Raw genomic sequence first — 16,456 nt, 5'->3', positions numbered from 1 at the left:
GGGTGCAGGTCCAAGAGGAGCTGGAAAGAAAGCACATCATGTACGGTGTCTGGGCTTTTATGATGGGAAGACCTGAAGGGTTTTGGGCAAAGAGCCACGATTTTAATTCAGGTTTTCAAGAAGCACTCTGGCCTGCTGTACAGGTGACAGGAGGGAGACCAGCTGGAATTAACTGCAGAAGTCCAGGTAAGAGATGATGTGGGTGATGTAGTTGGTGAGATGTGGTCGGGTTTTCATCTGTTCTGACAAGGTGGGCTGAGGGAATGGAATGGTGTGAGAGAAGAGTCGAGGATGACTCACTTCCAGGTCTTCAGCCTGAGCACCGGGAAGGCAGGTTGCCATTTATTGAGCCTGGATGACTAGGAGAGGAACTGGCTGGTGGGGGAGGGGGAACTGTGGGCAGCAGAGTTTAGTTTTGGACGTATTTAGAGAAGCCTACTAATCTTCTAAGTGGAGATGTTCATCAGGCAGCTGAATATACAAGTCAGAAAAGATGAGAGGCTGGAATCCGGTAAACACCAAGGAGAATCTGCAAAAGCTTAAAATAAGGGGGGGTGGGGGGAGCAGTGCAATTAAATGACTCTCTTGAAAAAGTTTCAAGGCATTTTAATTTATACCATCACTGTTTCTATATCACTCACAAAGGTCTGTGATGACTGCAAAAGAATGGGGCAGCATTATGCTGTAAGCAGCAGCTATAGCTAGATCAATGGTTTCTAAAGTGTGGGCTTCAGGCCAACAAACATCTGTCTCACCCGGAGCTTCTCGGAGATGCACATTATTGGGCTCCAGCGACCGACTGAATCCTAAACTCTGTGAATGGGGCCCAGGAAACCGTTTTGATAGGCTTTCCAGGAGGTAGTTATGCACATTAAAATGGAACCAGCCAGATAACAACAAGTTTAGTATTTCCAGGTTTCAATCATTAAAAAAAGGAACAACATTTTTTATGGGTAAAATGTCTTTATTGTTTGAAGCATAAAAAAAGAATAAACAAAGTCAGTATGACATTTCATTTCTTACTTAATCTTCTCAATGAGTTTATAAAAATACTTGCCACTTAGTCTGTATAGACTCTTGAAAATGTCTAGAAGTTTATATATGATATAAAAAGGCATTTAAAACATGAGATAATAAAAAATCACCTCACTGATACAACTGAAGTTGCTTTGAGAAAAATTTCTACATATAGACAGACTCCTACATAAATAGGACCTCACTCTTTCTTGTTTTCCAACACATGCATAGCATTTTCTCCATGTTACCTATAGACCCATCTTCTCACACTCTCTTTGTCCTTGATATGTTAACAGAAAAGCAAGCTAAAATTCATGTTGCTTTTTTCCCCATTTAATCTCTTATTTTGCTGAAGCTAAAACAAAATTCTTAACTTGTAACCAAGATCTTTTAGCACACCTGGCTCATTTTCATTTAGTTTCAAATCACAATTCAGTTAATTGTGATGATGTAAATGTATTTTTTAAAGTATCTATTATTCAGCTGCCAAAATCATACCAAGCAACATTTCTGAAGCATGTGAACATATATGGTGTATATCTGTAAGTATTGCTGCTGCATCATTCTGGCTTTTGAGACGAATGAAATCATAGTAACATAATCTTTGTAAACTGAGATTATAAGTTAAAATACAACTCAAATCATTCATGGCATTCAGCTATGAAAGAAAGATGTGTGCTTCACATATTTTTAACTTCATTTTCTTTTAGGTTGGTCAAAGATAAACAATATAAAACATACACTAAATAAAAGCCTGCTGACCTATGTCATACATGTACTTTTGCAAATTAAAATAAGTGTACTCTTGCTATGGAAGTTCTGTGTTTTGGAAATATTTATACGGTCATCTTTTCAAGGCATTGGTAAAAAAGGATAAATGTTTTCTTTGAACATATAGGATGCTATTTTAGAGATGAGTTATGTCCCCCTAAGAGTTCTCACTAAAAAAATACATCAATTGCTTAAAAGGAATTGTATGAACATAGTTAATCTGAAGTGATTTAACAATGCAATCCAAAGACTTGGTTACTTTTCTGGTGGGGTTTAGACTACATGGGAAAAATAATATGGGGAAAATAGAGCCACTTGAATGCATATCACTTTATTACTGCAATCATAAACGGTAATGATTTGAAATAGTCTTTGACATTGATTTGTGAATTTAAGTTCATCCTTAATTATGCCTTTTCTTCTGCTGCTCACCCTTGTAAGAAATGCCATGATGATTAGCACATGGTTGTGTCCCGTGGTGACTCCTATATTGCCTTCCTGTGTATGTACATGAGATCATTCATCGTGCCTCTGCTCACTTTTCTATTTAGATTTTCTGTTGCATGGCGTGGCAAAGCCTTTGCTGATTTTCAAGGCAGTCTCTCAGCTTATCCTCTGTCAAAGTCAATCGCTGCTCCAAGATTGAAACAGTCTGCAAAAAGGAGAACAAAATAATCAATGATGATGAGGACAATGATGATAAATCTCTGCAAAGGAGGTCTTCTTAGAACCAGAATGCCTACCCTTTTGCCAGGAAGTTGGCTAAAAAATGGGCCCCGGAACTTGTTCTGCCTCTGGGCTGTACTCCAGGGCAAAGCACTATCAAGCAGTTTGAAGAAAAGAAAAAAAGAAAAAAGAAAAAACCAAAAACTGATGCATTTGAGGAAAAACAGAAAAGATCTTCCAAAGCATCAATGACAGGGAAGAGGCCACATGTGGAGATCTAAGTGGTATGGGGAGCAGGGTGGGGCTACAATGCCACATGCCTAGACCATCACTGGCCATTCTATCACAGTCAATGACAGATCATATCTATACCACCCTAGTCTGCTGGCTATCTAGTTTACTTTGAAAAAACCATAATGCTTGCCTCTAGTTCTCATGTCCCAAAGATGATAATAGCACTTCAAAGGGTTGTTAGGAAGACTGAATGAAATGATGTGTCAAAAATGCCAGTCCATGAAAGAGAAACACCACATGACCTCACTCATTTATGGATAATAAAGAACATTATAAACTGATGAACCAAAAGATAGATATAGAGACAGTAAAGTAACAAGCAGACTGTCAAATTACAGCGGGGAGGGGAGGGAGATCTGGAGGAGATAAGAGATCAACCGAAGGACTTGTATACATGCATATAAGTACAACCAATGGACACAAAACTCTGGGGAGGGTGGGTATGTATGGACGGGGGGGCAATGGTAAAATATGTACACAGATAATAATTTAATAAAAAAAAATTTTTTAAAAATGCCTCAGCTAGTGTCTGGCACACAGGACATGATGAATCTTAGCTAGTCTAATGCCTTCAGCTAATAAATAAGTATATGAACACACACACACACACACACATGACTACTCTTAAATTTGGGAAATCAAATTTTTTTGTGATATTGACTTCGTCTTCAGTCTTTTACATCTTTTAAAACAACTTTTATTATAAAACTAGAGGCCCAGTGCATGAAATTCATGTACTCGGAGGAGAGTGTGTGTGTGTGTGTGTGTGTCTCAGCCTGGCCTGTGCCCTTTAGTAGTCTGGAAACCCGACTGATGTCCCAGGGGGAGCAGGCCTAAGCTGACAGTTGGACATTCTTAGCACTGCATGGAAGTGGGAGAAGTGCCAGCTGTGAACCCGTCTCAGGGCTCCTACATTGAACTTCTGCGCCCTGGTAGTCAGTGTCCCTCATAGCAACCAGTCGTTTGGCTGTTTAGTCAATTTGCATATTAGCCTTTTATTATATAGGCTAAAACAGATTCAGGAAGCCACATAAAGGACATGTTACAATGACTTTTCATGAGAAACTCTTCTAATCAGCACCCAGGTCCAGCACTAGAACTCGGCCAGCCACCCAGGTGCCTTTCCAGGTGTCTGTCAGAATCACCACTCCTGCCTGCTCTCTTAACAGTTACTATCCTGACCATTACAGTATCACTTTCTTTTATTTCTTTATCATTTTACATTTCGGGTATACATCCCCAGACACTTTAATTTTGTCATAACCATTTTAAAGCGTTGATAGAGGCCCGGTGCACAAATTCATGCATCTGTGGCGTCTAGCCAGCCCACACCAATTGAGGTAGGGGGACTGATTGGGGGTGGGGCTGTCCGGGGGGAGGGGCTGAGGGTGGTTGGCCAGCTGGCCCTGCCCCTGGTCGAACTCCTGGTCTAATTTCTGGTCGAGGGGACAATTTGCATATTAGCCTTTTATTATATAGAATAGGCTGCTATCCCTTCTCTTCCTTTTCTTTACAAGTGGTTTGCTGTCAGGCTGAGAACATGTGAAGGCAGAGTTCCCACAAGTCTGGACTTTAGGAATGGAACACCCAGGTCCAGCACAGTCTGCTCTTCTACCCTCCTTGTCTTCGATCATTTGGCAGTTGGACTCAAAGGCTGGTAAGACTTAGGCTAGATCTCTTGGTAAGACTATAAGTGGAAGTCTGTTTTTTCATTAGAAGGCACATTACTAAGGTTTGGTTGTTTCTCTTTTTGTAATGTTAGTAACTACTCAATGCTGAGAGCTCTGAATTCTTGGGAGTTGTAAGTGATGATACTAAATTCCATCTTTAAAAATATATTAGTTAGGATAATTTATAAATAAGAGACATTTCCCTCATCTACTATTTGGTTATGCAGAGTTCATAGGGGAAAAGCCAGGTAAATCTTGGTTATTTCAGCAGCAAGTTTCAAGATAATGAATAAGTGCTCTATCATCCTTTGAAAGTAACCTATTTTTAAAACTGTCATTATTTATAGCTTTTACTTTCATATTTGATAGTACAGATCATGACAAGTTAAAAATAACAATGATGCTGGTAATATATTCTGCTATTTCTTTTTTTTTTTTTTTTAAACAAAAAGAAAACATCAAGTTTAATTTAAATTAAAAAAACAGAAATTGTCTGGAAAAACCAATGGAGCAAATTAACACCTAAAAAATAGGGCTGCATTTTAGAGATCACATTTATTGGAAGAGTTGGAGAAAAATAAAAATGCTATTTAGCTTAAGAATTTGTGTTATGTGCACATAAACTCATTTCAGGAGCAGAAGATTCCTTTGTCATTTATTAATATCAAAATTTACGCAGATTTCTCTTTTGAATATCTTCTACCTTTAAAGACGCAATCATATAAAGTCTCCTAATTTCCACACAGGATGTATTCTTTGTTTCAACCAACTCTCAATGGAGGGGCAACGAGGACAACACCATCTCCCCAGACAAAAATTATTGGAATATTTCATTTTGTTGATTTATATATCTCTTCATATGTTTCCTCATCAATTTCTATGGTAGTCACAGTCTCTTCCACATCTCCCAATATCATATTTAAATGTTGATCATAAGCATGTAATCTACCTCGAAGCTCCCTGTCATTTCTCATTTTCACATAAATTCGCTCATCCAGGCTGAGCCTGATAAGATCGAGGGGCTCTTCGACAGTGTTGGTAGTTTGTTGCTGGTCCACGTCGTCCGCCATGTTTCAAACCCTCTATTCTGCTATTTCTTGAGTGCCTACTATGAGTCAAGTATTTTACCAGATACTTTATATACATTATCACAATTCCACATGCTAAAGGTGTTAAAAATATTATCAACACCTTTAACAATATACTCCATTTACTTACCATCTAAACATAATTTCATTTAAATTTATTTCTAATTATAGTTCAGTAAAGATAGTAACACTGCAGCTGAGTTAGAAGCCCAGTCACCTGTAAATAAAGTGAATCAGAACATGTCTGTGTTACTGCTACTGGCCCACAGATTCACTGTTCATGTTTTGCAAGTGTGCTGTGCCTGCTTTTAACCACTTTCATATGTAAAACCCAGCCAGCTATTCAAAATTGAAGATAAAAAAATCATGCAGACATTCAATAAAGTTTAACGTGATTCATTTATCTGTAAATCAGCAAAGGAAGTAGAAATGGGTGAAGCTGAAAGAGTGGAGAATGAAAACATTCACATGAGAGATGTATGAGGGCTCAACACTGCATGCAAGAGTGCAGTGAGGCAATTGTGGCAGTGTGGGGAACAGCCAGCCAGGACTGAATTTGCTGGATGTTTTTACTCTGTATTTAGTGGCTTTAAACCCTGGCTATCACACAAAATCCAATGGGGTGATTGAAAGACCTTATCCCAGACCAATGTAAATAAATTCTCCAGAGATGAGAATAGGACATCTGAATGCTTATGAACTACCCAAGTGATTGTAATGTATAGACAGGGTTGAGAACATAATTAGATTATTTCTATGTAGAACCTATTTCAACTACAAATATTTATTCTGGAAAAGTAAACGACATATCCAGATCACATTACAACCTCTTCTTATAACTGTGACAAGACTGTTTTGACGAATACTGGTATTCTTAGTCTATGTATCAAAGAGGAACAAAAGAAAACTTCTTCAAAGGAAACACTGAATCAGCGAAGTTGGGAAAGAAACCTTTGGTGGTTTCAACACAACACTCCCCTTAAATGAAGTCTATATCTCCTGACCAAGAGTTGGAAGACCTTTGGTATATTAACATCCATGGTATTCTTTCTTTGCAAAGGTAAACTGGTAAGATTCTAAAATGGGAATGTAAACCCTATCACCTGCAGAAGAACTCAGCATCAATGCAAGAAGCTCTGGAATGAGGGGATAGCAAGAATATCTTCAGAGTGAAGAAACTGTAAACACGGCCAGTAGTTCTTTCTAACCAGAAATAATTAATCCCAATACATTTGTCTTTTGGCCCTAAATATGCCATTGAAAATGTCCTAATCTGAACATATAACAACTTCTTAGGCTAAAACATTGCTACCCAGATTAAAAGAGAGGAATTTACCCCTACTCTGCTAATTCTACAACCTGCTGTAACCAGGATTATTCTGCATATCTTGCCCCCCAGGGCAAAGCATAACAATTCACCTGTGTCAAAACATTGAGCTGATCCATAATATGCTCTAAAGCTTCAGTCACAGCGAGTGGTATGCTTCTTTGATTCTCAGAAGGGAGGTCACTCATGTCTTCTGATTTCTTTTTCAAGGTTGTTTGTGGATATTCTGATGACATTAAAGAAGGATTCAAGAAATATTTGCTCAGCTCTTCATCCTTGTCTGGTGGAGTTCTAGCAACAGTGTCCGTTGTCTTTGACATCATAGAAAGAAGAAAAAGAGTTCGTTACATTGTCCAAACTTTAAAATAATATATCCATAAAAGTTTTCAATATTCTCCTTCTAAAAGCCCAGCTTTTCTTTAATTGTTTATCCTCAACCATGACCAAGTATGGAAATTACAATTATAACAAGAAACTAAAGCTAAAAATTAACGCAGAAAATTCACAGTTTTCCTTTATTTTTTTCTATGGACTACATTTTGCATGTATCTGTCTGAGAGATTAGCTATTCTATCGTTAAAAGATTGTTAGATGCACTCTAATTCTTAATCAAATATTACATTCATTAAGGTGATTATTATTTTTTTTAAATGTAAAATAACAAGAATTGGTGAGGATGTGAAGAAATTGGAACCCTTGTGTATTGCTGATGTATGAAATACTGCAGTTCCTGTAAAAACAGTTTCACTGCTCCTCAAAAGTTAAGCATAGAATTACCATATGATCAATTCCACTCCTAGATATATACCTTAAATAATTGAAATCAGGAACTTGAACAGATATTCGTACACCAATGTGAATAGTATCATTGTTCAAAATAGCCAAAGGTGAAAACAACCCAATAACCACCATCAGATAAATGTATAAACAATAGACTATTACTTAGCCATAAACATAAATGGAATTCTGATATATGCTACAACATGGATGAACATTATGCTAAGTGAAATAAGCCAGAACAAAAGAAAACACTGTATAATTCTACATACATGTGGTACCTAGAATAAGCAAATTGAGAGACAGAAAGTAGAGTAGGAGTTACTATGAGCTGGGAGGAGGGAAATGTAGAGTTTTGTACCTATTGTTAAATGGCTACAGAGCTTCTGTTTGGAATGATGAAAAAGTTCTTAAAATAGATACTGGGAATGGTTACAATAGCCTTGTAAATAATTACTTAATGCCAGTGAATTACACTTAGAAATGGTTAAAATCTAAGTTTTATGTTATGTATATTTTACCACAATAAAATAAAGATGCAGAAAAAAACTCAAAATATGTCAGTGAGCAATCTGTAAATACAATTAAGAAAAACAATTCCACTTACAATAGCATAAAAATATACTTAGAAATAAATTTAATAAAATAAGTATAAGACTTATACACTGAAAACTATAAACTATCATTGAAAGAAATTAAAGATTAAAGAAATGGAAAGACATCCCATATGACCATGTTTATGGATCACAAGATTTAGTATTGTTAAAATGGCACAACTCCCCAAATTAATATATACAACAGATTCAATCCAGTTCTTATCAGAATCCCAGCTGCCTTTTTAAAAGAAATTGGCAAACTGATCTTAAAATTCATATGGGAATGCAAGGTTCCCAGAATAGCCACCATTGAACCAAAGAACAAAGCTAGAGAACGCATACTTCCTAATTTCAAAACTTATTACAAAACTACAGTTCTCAAAACTGTGTGGCACTGCCATAAAGATAGACATACAGATCAATGGATTAGAATTCAAGTCTAAAAATAAACCCTTCCATTTACAGTTGTTTGATTTTGACAAAGTTGCTAGACAATTTAATGGGATAAATGGTGTCTTTTCAACAAATGGTACTGAGAAAAGAATGGATTTGGGCCCTTACCTCACATCATATACAAAATCAACTCATTCATCCATATAATACAACTGATTTCTTAATTGTTTTCCTTAAATATAAGGAAAAAACTATAAAAATATTAAAAGAAAACATAGAAGTAAAATTTCCTAACCTTAGAGTACATAGAGGCGTCTTATACAGTACATAACACCAAAAATACACATTAATGAATAAATAAATAGGTCCTTTTTATTTATTGCAACACGATTATAGTAAGCCGTCATTAGTGAATGTTGTAGTTCACTATTAATAACTAGAGGCTTGGTGCATGAAATTCATGGACTTGGGGTGGGGGTGGGGTGGGGGAAGGGTGTGGAGGGTTGCGGGGAGTCCCTCAGCCCAGATTGCAAGAAGGCTCAGGCCAGGCTAAGAGACCCCACCAGTGCATGATCGAGGTTGGGTTTAAAGCCACTGGGTTTAAAGCCACTTATCAAAATTAAAAACTTCTGTGCATAAAAAAATCAACAAGAAAATGGGGAAAACCCACAGAATGGGAGAACATATTTTTAAATCATATATTTATATGAAACTTGCATGAAGAACACTCAAAGAACTCTATATCTCAAAGATAGAAAGCAAATAACCAAATTAAAAAATAATCAAAAGATCTGAATAGACGCTTTTCCAAAGAAGTTACACAAGTGGCTAATAAGCAAATAAAAAGATAATCATTATTATTAGGGAAATGCAAATCAAAATCACAATGAGATACCACTTCACTAGGATGACTAAAATAAAAAGGACAGAATATAAGTGTTAATAAAGACATAGAGAATTTGGAACCCTAATACATTGCTGGTGGGACTACAGAATGGTACAGTTGGGTAGTTCCTCAAAATGTTAAACTAGATAAAGCATGCCAAACTCCCGGCCCGCAACCAATATTTTTTGTGGCCCAGCAATATAACAGTGTGTAAAAAAATGCTTTAATAAAAATTTCATAACTTAATTTTTACAATATTCTGTTATACATAATCCTATATAATAAAAGCCTAATGTCTGGTCGTCTAGTCAGTGGTTGAACCAATCAAAGCGTAATATGCTAAGGCCACTCAACCACTCACTATGACGTGCACTGACCACCAGGGGGCAGACACTCCAATCAATAGGTTAGCTTGCTGCTGGGGTCCAGCCTATCAGGACTGAGTGAGCTGGGCCAGATGTGCCCTGGAGCCCTCCTGCGGTCCCTCCCCAGCTAGCCAAACTTCCATGTTCCTTCCCAGCCTCGATCATGCACTGGTGGGGTCTCTTAGCCTGGCCTGAGCCTTCTTGTAATCTGGGCTGAGGGACTCCCCGCTACCCTCCTGACCCTCCCCGCCCCCCCCCCCCACCCCAAGTCCACGAATTTCATGCACCAAGCCTCTAGTTATTAATAGTGAACTACAACATTCACTAATGACGGCTTACTATAATCGTGTTGCATTCATTTCCCTTATGTGCCTTACCCACAGGCGAACCATTTCTCTCCACGAATACTAGCAGGGAATATTTTAGCAGCTGACTGCCACATCATTAGTCTTGTACTGACTTGTTTGGTGTGCACAACAAAAAATATTTCGCTTTTGGAGAAACAAGAAAAATAGGTTTATTTGCGTTATGCTTATTAATTTGTGCAGTTATTCGGTGTCTGGTAAGTTACTGTTCAAGAAAAAATATTCATTTTTATTAAAATGTTCTATTATTTTATGTTACTGATTACTCATTTATTTTAGCCCTTTGTATTCAGCATGTCTCTATTGAAATACACCTACATTTCTATGAAAATTGAAGCTTTTATTTTTTTTGCAGCCCACATAAACTTAAATCGTGTTTATTTGCCCTGTTGTTAGACTTTGAGTTTGACATGCTTGTACTAGATGATCCAGCAATTCCACTCCTTGGTAAATGCCCAAGAGAAATTAGAACATACATTCAAGTCATAGCAGCATTATTCATAATCACCAAGGAAATGGAAACAATCCTTATGCAACCAAATGCTGTAATAATGAGTGGATAAACAATATCCTTACAAAGGATATTACTAGTTTTTACAAAAAGGAATGAAGTATTTATACATGCTACAACATAGATAAATCTTAAAAACATTAGGCTAAGTTACAGAAGCTATATACAAAGGCCACACATTGTTTGATTCTATGCATATGAAATGGTCAGAATAGACAAATACAGGAAGACAGCTGAGATTAGTGATTACAGGGACTGGGAAGAGGGAAAATTGGTAATGGGTACGTCACTGATAAAAATGTTCTCAAGTTCTTTTTGGAGTGATGAAATATTCTAAAATTAGACAATGGCGATGGCTATACAACTTTGTGAATATACTAAAAACCAATGATCTGTATATTTTAAAAGGGCGAATTCTATAGTATGTGAATTATATCTCATTAAAGCTATTAAGGAGACAAGCAAAAATCCAAATACATGTGTCATAGAAGTTTGTGTTTTTAAAATTTTTAATCAGTTTTTCATTTCTGGTTATTACTTGGGACATGAGAGATTACTTGACAGAAATTACCTCAAACATGGAAAGTGTACTTCTAATGATAATGATAACCAGGGAGAAGGGAGTGAAGGAGGAGGGGGGAGAAAAGGAAAATGACAATGAAAATTAGCACTATAGAGCTTACTGTATATGCACCTGGACTATTTCAATTGCTTTACACATCTTAACTGGTTTAATCCTCACAATAATCCTACCAGGTAGGTTCTACTATTATTCCCACTTCATAAATGAGAAAACAGAGGTACAGATTAAATCACTTATTCAATGACACAGAGGCAGGGAAGATACAGGACACAACTAATCTAATAGGTGCTAGGACTTCGGGTACTGTAACCTTGGGATCAGACCACTGTTCCCCATGATACTTCTAATCATCTTTTAAGAAAATAAAAACTTTTGCCCTAACCGGTATGGCTCAGTAGAAAGAGCATCGGCCTGTGGACTGAGGGGTCCCAGGTTTGATTCCGGTCAAGGGCATGTACCTTGGTTGCAGGCACATCCCTTGTAGGGGGTTTGCAGGAGGCCGCTGATCCCGTGTTTCTCTCTCATTGATGTTTCTAACTCTCTTTCCCTCTCCCTTCCTCTCTGTAAGAAAAGAAAAAATTAAAAAAAAAAAATCAATAATATATATATTTTTTTAAAAAAGAAAAGAAAAACTTTCAAGTTTCTCTCTCTCATAATCTTATTAATTCACCATTTGTTGAAAACAATAACAAAGTCAAAATCCACATTTAGAGCTCAAGTTTATTTTACAAGTATGTATAAAATGCGTTTTAGTACATCTACTTAGCCATGTGCGTCTTACTCAGGGTCTTCTCATCTGTTCACTCAATGGACATTTCTGGAGCCGGCTCCGTGCCAGGCACTGTTCTGAGTGGCGAGGACATAATAGTGGGCAGCACAACCCTAGACCCTGCTCCCCCGAAGTTTAGATTCTGATGCCTTCAGTCTTTTGATGTATTTTCTTCCTCAGAGATTTATTAACTTACTAGAGGCCCGATGCAAAAAATTTGTGCACTGGGGGAAGAGGGACGGGGGTCCCTCAGCCCAGCCTGCATCTTCTTGCTGACGGACATCCCTCTCACAGTCTGGAGCCCTCACTCCTTACCACTCGGCTCGCTGCTCCTTACCACTCGGCTCGCTGCTCCTTAGCGCTGCCTCAGAGGCTGGCTTCTGGCTGAGTGTCACTCCTCCTGTGGGAGCACACTGACCACCAGGGGGCAGCTCCTGTGTTAAGCATCTGCCGTCTGGTGGTCAGAGCTCATCATAGTGATTGGTCGTTTTGCCATTAGGTCAATTTGCATATTAGGCTTTTATTATATAGGATATTTTTGTTTTATTGTCTAGCAGGCTATATTTACCTCTAAAATTCATTGTGGTCTCTGAGAAGTTATGCTTTGTATTCCCAAATTTTTCACATCTGTGATATGCCTGACATGTTAAAGGGTGAACCTAAAATATCTGTGAGAAAGCCTTTTTGGGGGACGAAGCACTCATTAAAACCCACACCCCAAAACAATCACATCACTATCACTTGCAATCACTCAACTCCACATGAGAAAGAAAACCTAACATTGTCCTTAAAATGCCCAGAAGCAGAATTTCATCAAGCACAGATCATGAAAACACAAATTACCCTAAAGGATTTTAGATACTTCTCATCAGATATACCCAGAAGTGCCCATGACCTCTACCTATTCATTCTCTGAGCTAAAGGAACCTGGAAATAACATACAGCACTTTCTTACCTGCCCAGCTATTGGCTGGCGGCAAAGACCGAAACAACAGCAGGTTTAAATAGACCGCAGAATATTCAAAGGATTCACCAAGAAGCCCTGCCTCACTATCACAGTCTGCATTCTTGGTCCCAGCAGCCCCTTCACTGCTTGTGAACAATGCTGGGATGGCCATGCACAACCATCGCCCCAAACAAGCCATTCTCTGCCTGCACTGGCCTTCTCTGCCTTCCTAGCGCAACTGGATCTTTCTGTGCTCTCAATTTCAGCATGACTGTCAACTTCAGAACAGCATCCCTTCCTTTCCCTTCTCTACACAGCATCCCAATGCTTCAGTCAGAACAGATCAGAGTTTGTGTTTACATATTTGTTCCTTGTTTTACTGTCTCCTTCACTAGACTGAACTATGCCCACTCTCTTCACCACTGCATCCTCTGGACTTAGCAAGGACTTGAATATTTTTTAATGTGTTAGCCACTTACATGCAGATCTTACTACCACTCTCACATATGAAAACCAAACTATAACCAAGACAGTCTTTCTTTACACAACATACCTAAGTATGTGCACACATAGCTGCAAATATAGTCATGTTGCAGTAGCAGCTGCAGCTGTTCCTGGGAAAATCCTCAATCTAATTAACAATCAGCCTTTAAACTCTGGGGTTTGCAGTCAGGGCAGTTAGTGAAGGAAGGGAAAAGAAAAGATTTAAGATCACAGTCTAAATTTCAATACACCTTAATAGTGGTTTTCTTGCTGTGCCCACCAACGAATACATTAATATCTTATGACATATGGAGTTGAAAAAAAGAGGAGAAGGTATAGGCAGAGAGAAGAAAAGGGACTAGATCTCCACCCCACATTAGCCAACTGACATATCTGTCTTTCTGTCTTGCAAAGATTTTAGAATCTAGATATTAGGAGATTCTTTCTCACCAAGCAACCAGGCCTTTACATCCTGTCTGTACAGGGAAGGAGTGAGAAGTAGAACTTTGGGAAGTTTCAATGCACTCATTCATAAAAAACAACACAACAAAACAACTGAGGAGGGAAAAATTTATGTTTAAGATTCTGGGCTATTATTAGGGATCCAGCAAATGAGGCTTCAGTACCTGCTGCTCCCAATTTCAAAGTTGCTAATACCTATTGTTTGGGAGAATGCTTACTGAGTATGCCATCATAGGAAACATTTGCCAGTATTAGATTGAATAGGATGTGAAGCCTGCGCTGGAGCATTCTCTGCTGTGGTGAGAGAAGGGAGGGAAGACAGAGCAAGACTGAGATCCCCGGCAGTGCCTGGCACACAGAATGAACGGCTGCATGAACAAGAAACACAAGCAGCCAAATCACACTGTGTTAGCTCATCTCTTACTTTTACTGTTAATACTTGAAGTACAGTGGAGTACCAAGAATTCGTTCGTTAATTTATGCAACAAAGGCCTGTGATGGCAGGCGTTCAATCTACAGCAGAGAACAAGCCAGAGGTGGTATCTTCCTTCATGAAACTAACAGTTCCCCAGGGACCCTGTCATCCCTGAGGAAGCAGGGCAAGCACCACTGCCACCTCCAAGTTCGGAAACAAACCCTCATCAAGTGCAGGAATGAGTCCAAGTGGCCGAGTAATCCTTATTTCTGCAGGCTAAAAAGCTTTCCTTTCCATCTGAACATACAAAATAGTGTAAAAAAGTTCAGAGCAGACTGATGCAAAAAGTTCTGATAATCCTGAGACCTTCTGTGGACAAATGACTCTCAAGAGGTTGTTTAAACGCCATGGTTAATTTTAATGCATAATTTTTCATATGTCACTTACATTAGAGAATTAATTCTTTTAATGCATCAGTAGAAAGTGAAAATTGTGGCATTGGAAAACAAATTTTTATTAGGAAATTAAGCTTTCAACAATGTAATCAAGGTCTCCACATGTATTTATATTATTAACAATGGGCCATTCAAGACACTGTGGTGCTCAATTACATGTGCATTCACATATTATATTTATGTCCTTTCTTCCTCTCTTCTTTGCTCCTTCTTCTACTCTCCCACCCTCCCACTGTCAGGGCTGTCATGGCAGGACAAATCACTGTTGCCCTTGACTCCCAGAAGTCTTTATTCATGCCATCAGAAGAGTATTTATAACTCCTTGTTATATTTGTGTCTACATGTCTATATTCCCTACTAAACTATGCCAGGTGTACTGGTTAATAATGGTGGATTTTGTAATCAAAGAACACATGATAATTTCAAGAGAAACATCAAAAGTACTTTATTCATAGCAATGTCCATCGCTAGCTACAAATTTCCCCCATCTTTCAAGTAGTTTGTGGATACCATCCCAATAGAACATTTCTTATTTTGAAGCAAACATTTCACAGACCCAATTTTCCACTTCTTTATACATTTTGAAGTGCTGCTCAGAAAGTGTGTGTGCCATTGATCGGAACAAGAGGTAATCTGAAGGAGCAAGGTCTGGTGAATACAGAGGGTGGGTTAATACTTCCCAGGCAAGGTCTTTTAAAGTGTCTTTAACTGGTTTTGAAGTGTGTGATGGTGCGTCATCATGAAGCAAAATTATTTTGCTGTGTCTTCTGGCACATTCTGGTCGTTTCACTATCAAAGTGTGGTTCAAACTGGTTATTTGTTAACGGTATTAATGGTTTCACCTGGTTTTAGAAGCTCATAATACACCATACCTTCCTGATCCCACCAAAAACAGAGCATTGTCTTCTTTCTGAAGCGAATTGGCCTTGCAGTTGATGTTGATGGTTGACCTGGATCAACCCATGATTTTGTGCATTTGGGATTCTCAAAATCCATTTTTCATCTCCAGTCACAATTCCATGTACAAAAGACTTTCTTTCCTGCCACTGAAGAAACATTTTACAGATGACTTTTCAGTTTTCCACTTGTCTTTCATTCAGTTGATGTGGCACCCATTTTTCCTTCCTTTACAATCTTTCCCAATGCTTGTAAACAATCAAAAATTGTTTGCTAAGCAACGTTTAATCTTTCTGCAAGCTGTTTTTGATTTTGACATCTTCATCCAATACTGCTTGTAATTGTTGGTCTTCAAATTTTTTCGGTTGACCTGGATGTTCTTTGTCTTTCACATTGAAATCACCACTTTTAAAGCATTTAAACCAGCGTTCACAAGTATCTTGAGATGGAGCATGTTCACCATAAGCTTCTCGAAGTATTCAGCAGCACTTTTTTTTTTTCTTCAAAATAAAGTAATGAATTATAATTTCCCACAAATGATCCTCTTTCTCACAAAATTCTACATTTTTAAGAGTAAAAATATCTATGATGTTAACACCTTCAGCAAATTTGACATATGAAGTTTTGAAGCTTGCTGTCAATACAACAAAATAGCATACATATCAAATCGCATATATATCAACATATGTATAACTCCATCTATTGAAAAGATTATTATCT

General features: G+C 37.9%; 1 protein-coding gene and 1 pseudogene across 6 annotated transcripts in view; both read right to left on the bottom strand.

Annotated features, from left to right (window-relative positions):
- Positions 1 to 950: 950 nt before the first annotated feature.
- Positions 951 to 16,456, bottom strand: part of POC1B (POC1 centriolar protein B) — a 103,566-nt gene continuing 88,060 nt past the window's right edge. For 4 of the 5 annotated variants that reach the window (XM_084876906.1, XM_084876905.1, XM_084876909.1 and 1 more), the window contains 2 exons: positions 6,926 to 7,144; positions 951 to 2,440 (listed from right to left, as the gene is read on the bottom strand). In XM_084876906.1, the coding sequence (XP_084733032.1) occupies positions 2,336 to 2,440; positions 6,926 to 7,144 (324 nt within the window). In that variant the 3' untranslated portion in view covers positions 951 to 2,335. The remainder of the gene's footprint in view (positions 2,441 to 6,925; positions 7,145 to 16,456) is intronic. The other variant, XM_084876907.1, reaches the window with a different exon arrangement.
- On the bottom strand, positions 4,864 to 5,526 carry LOC311619031 (U6 snRNA-associated Sm-like protein LSm3; annotated as a pseudogene). The gene has a single exon. The product of its transcript is annotated as a U6 snRNA-associated Sm-like protein LSm3 (transcript).

The sequence above is a fragment of the Pipistrellus hanaki genome (assembly GCF_964339955.1).
Source record: "Pipistrellus hanaki genome assembly, chromosome: 3".
Lineage (NCBI taxonomy): Eukaryota > Metazoa > Chordata > Mammalia > Chiroptera > Vespertilionidae > Pipistrellus > Pipistrellus hanaki.
Note: the sequence above shows the minus strand (reverse complement) of the source record. Positions and strands in the feature narration are given on the sequence as shown.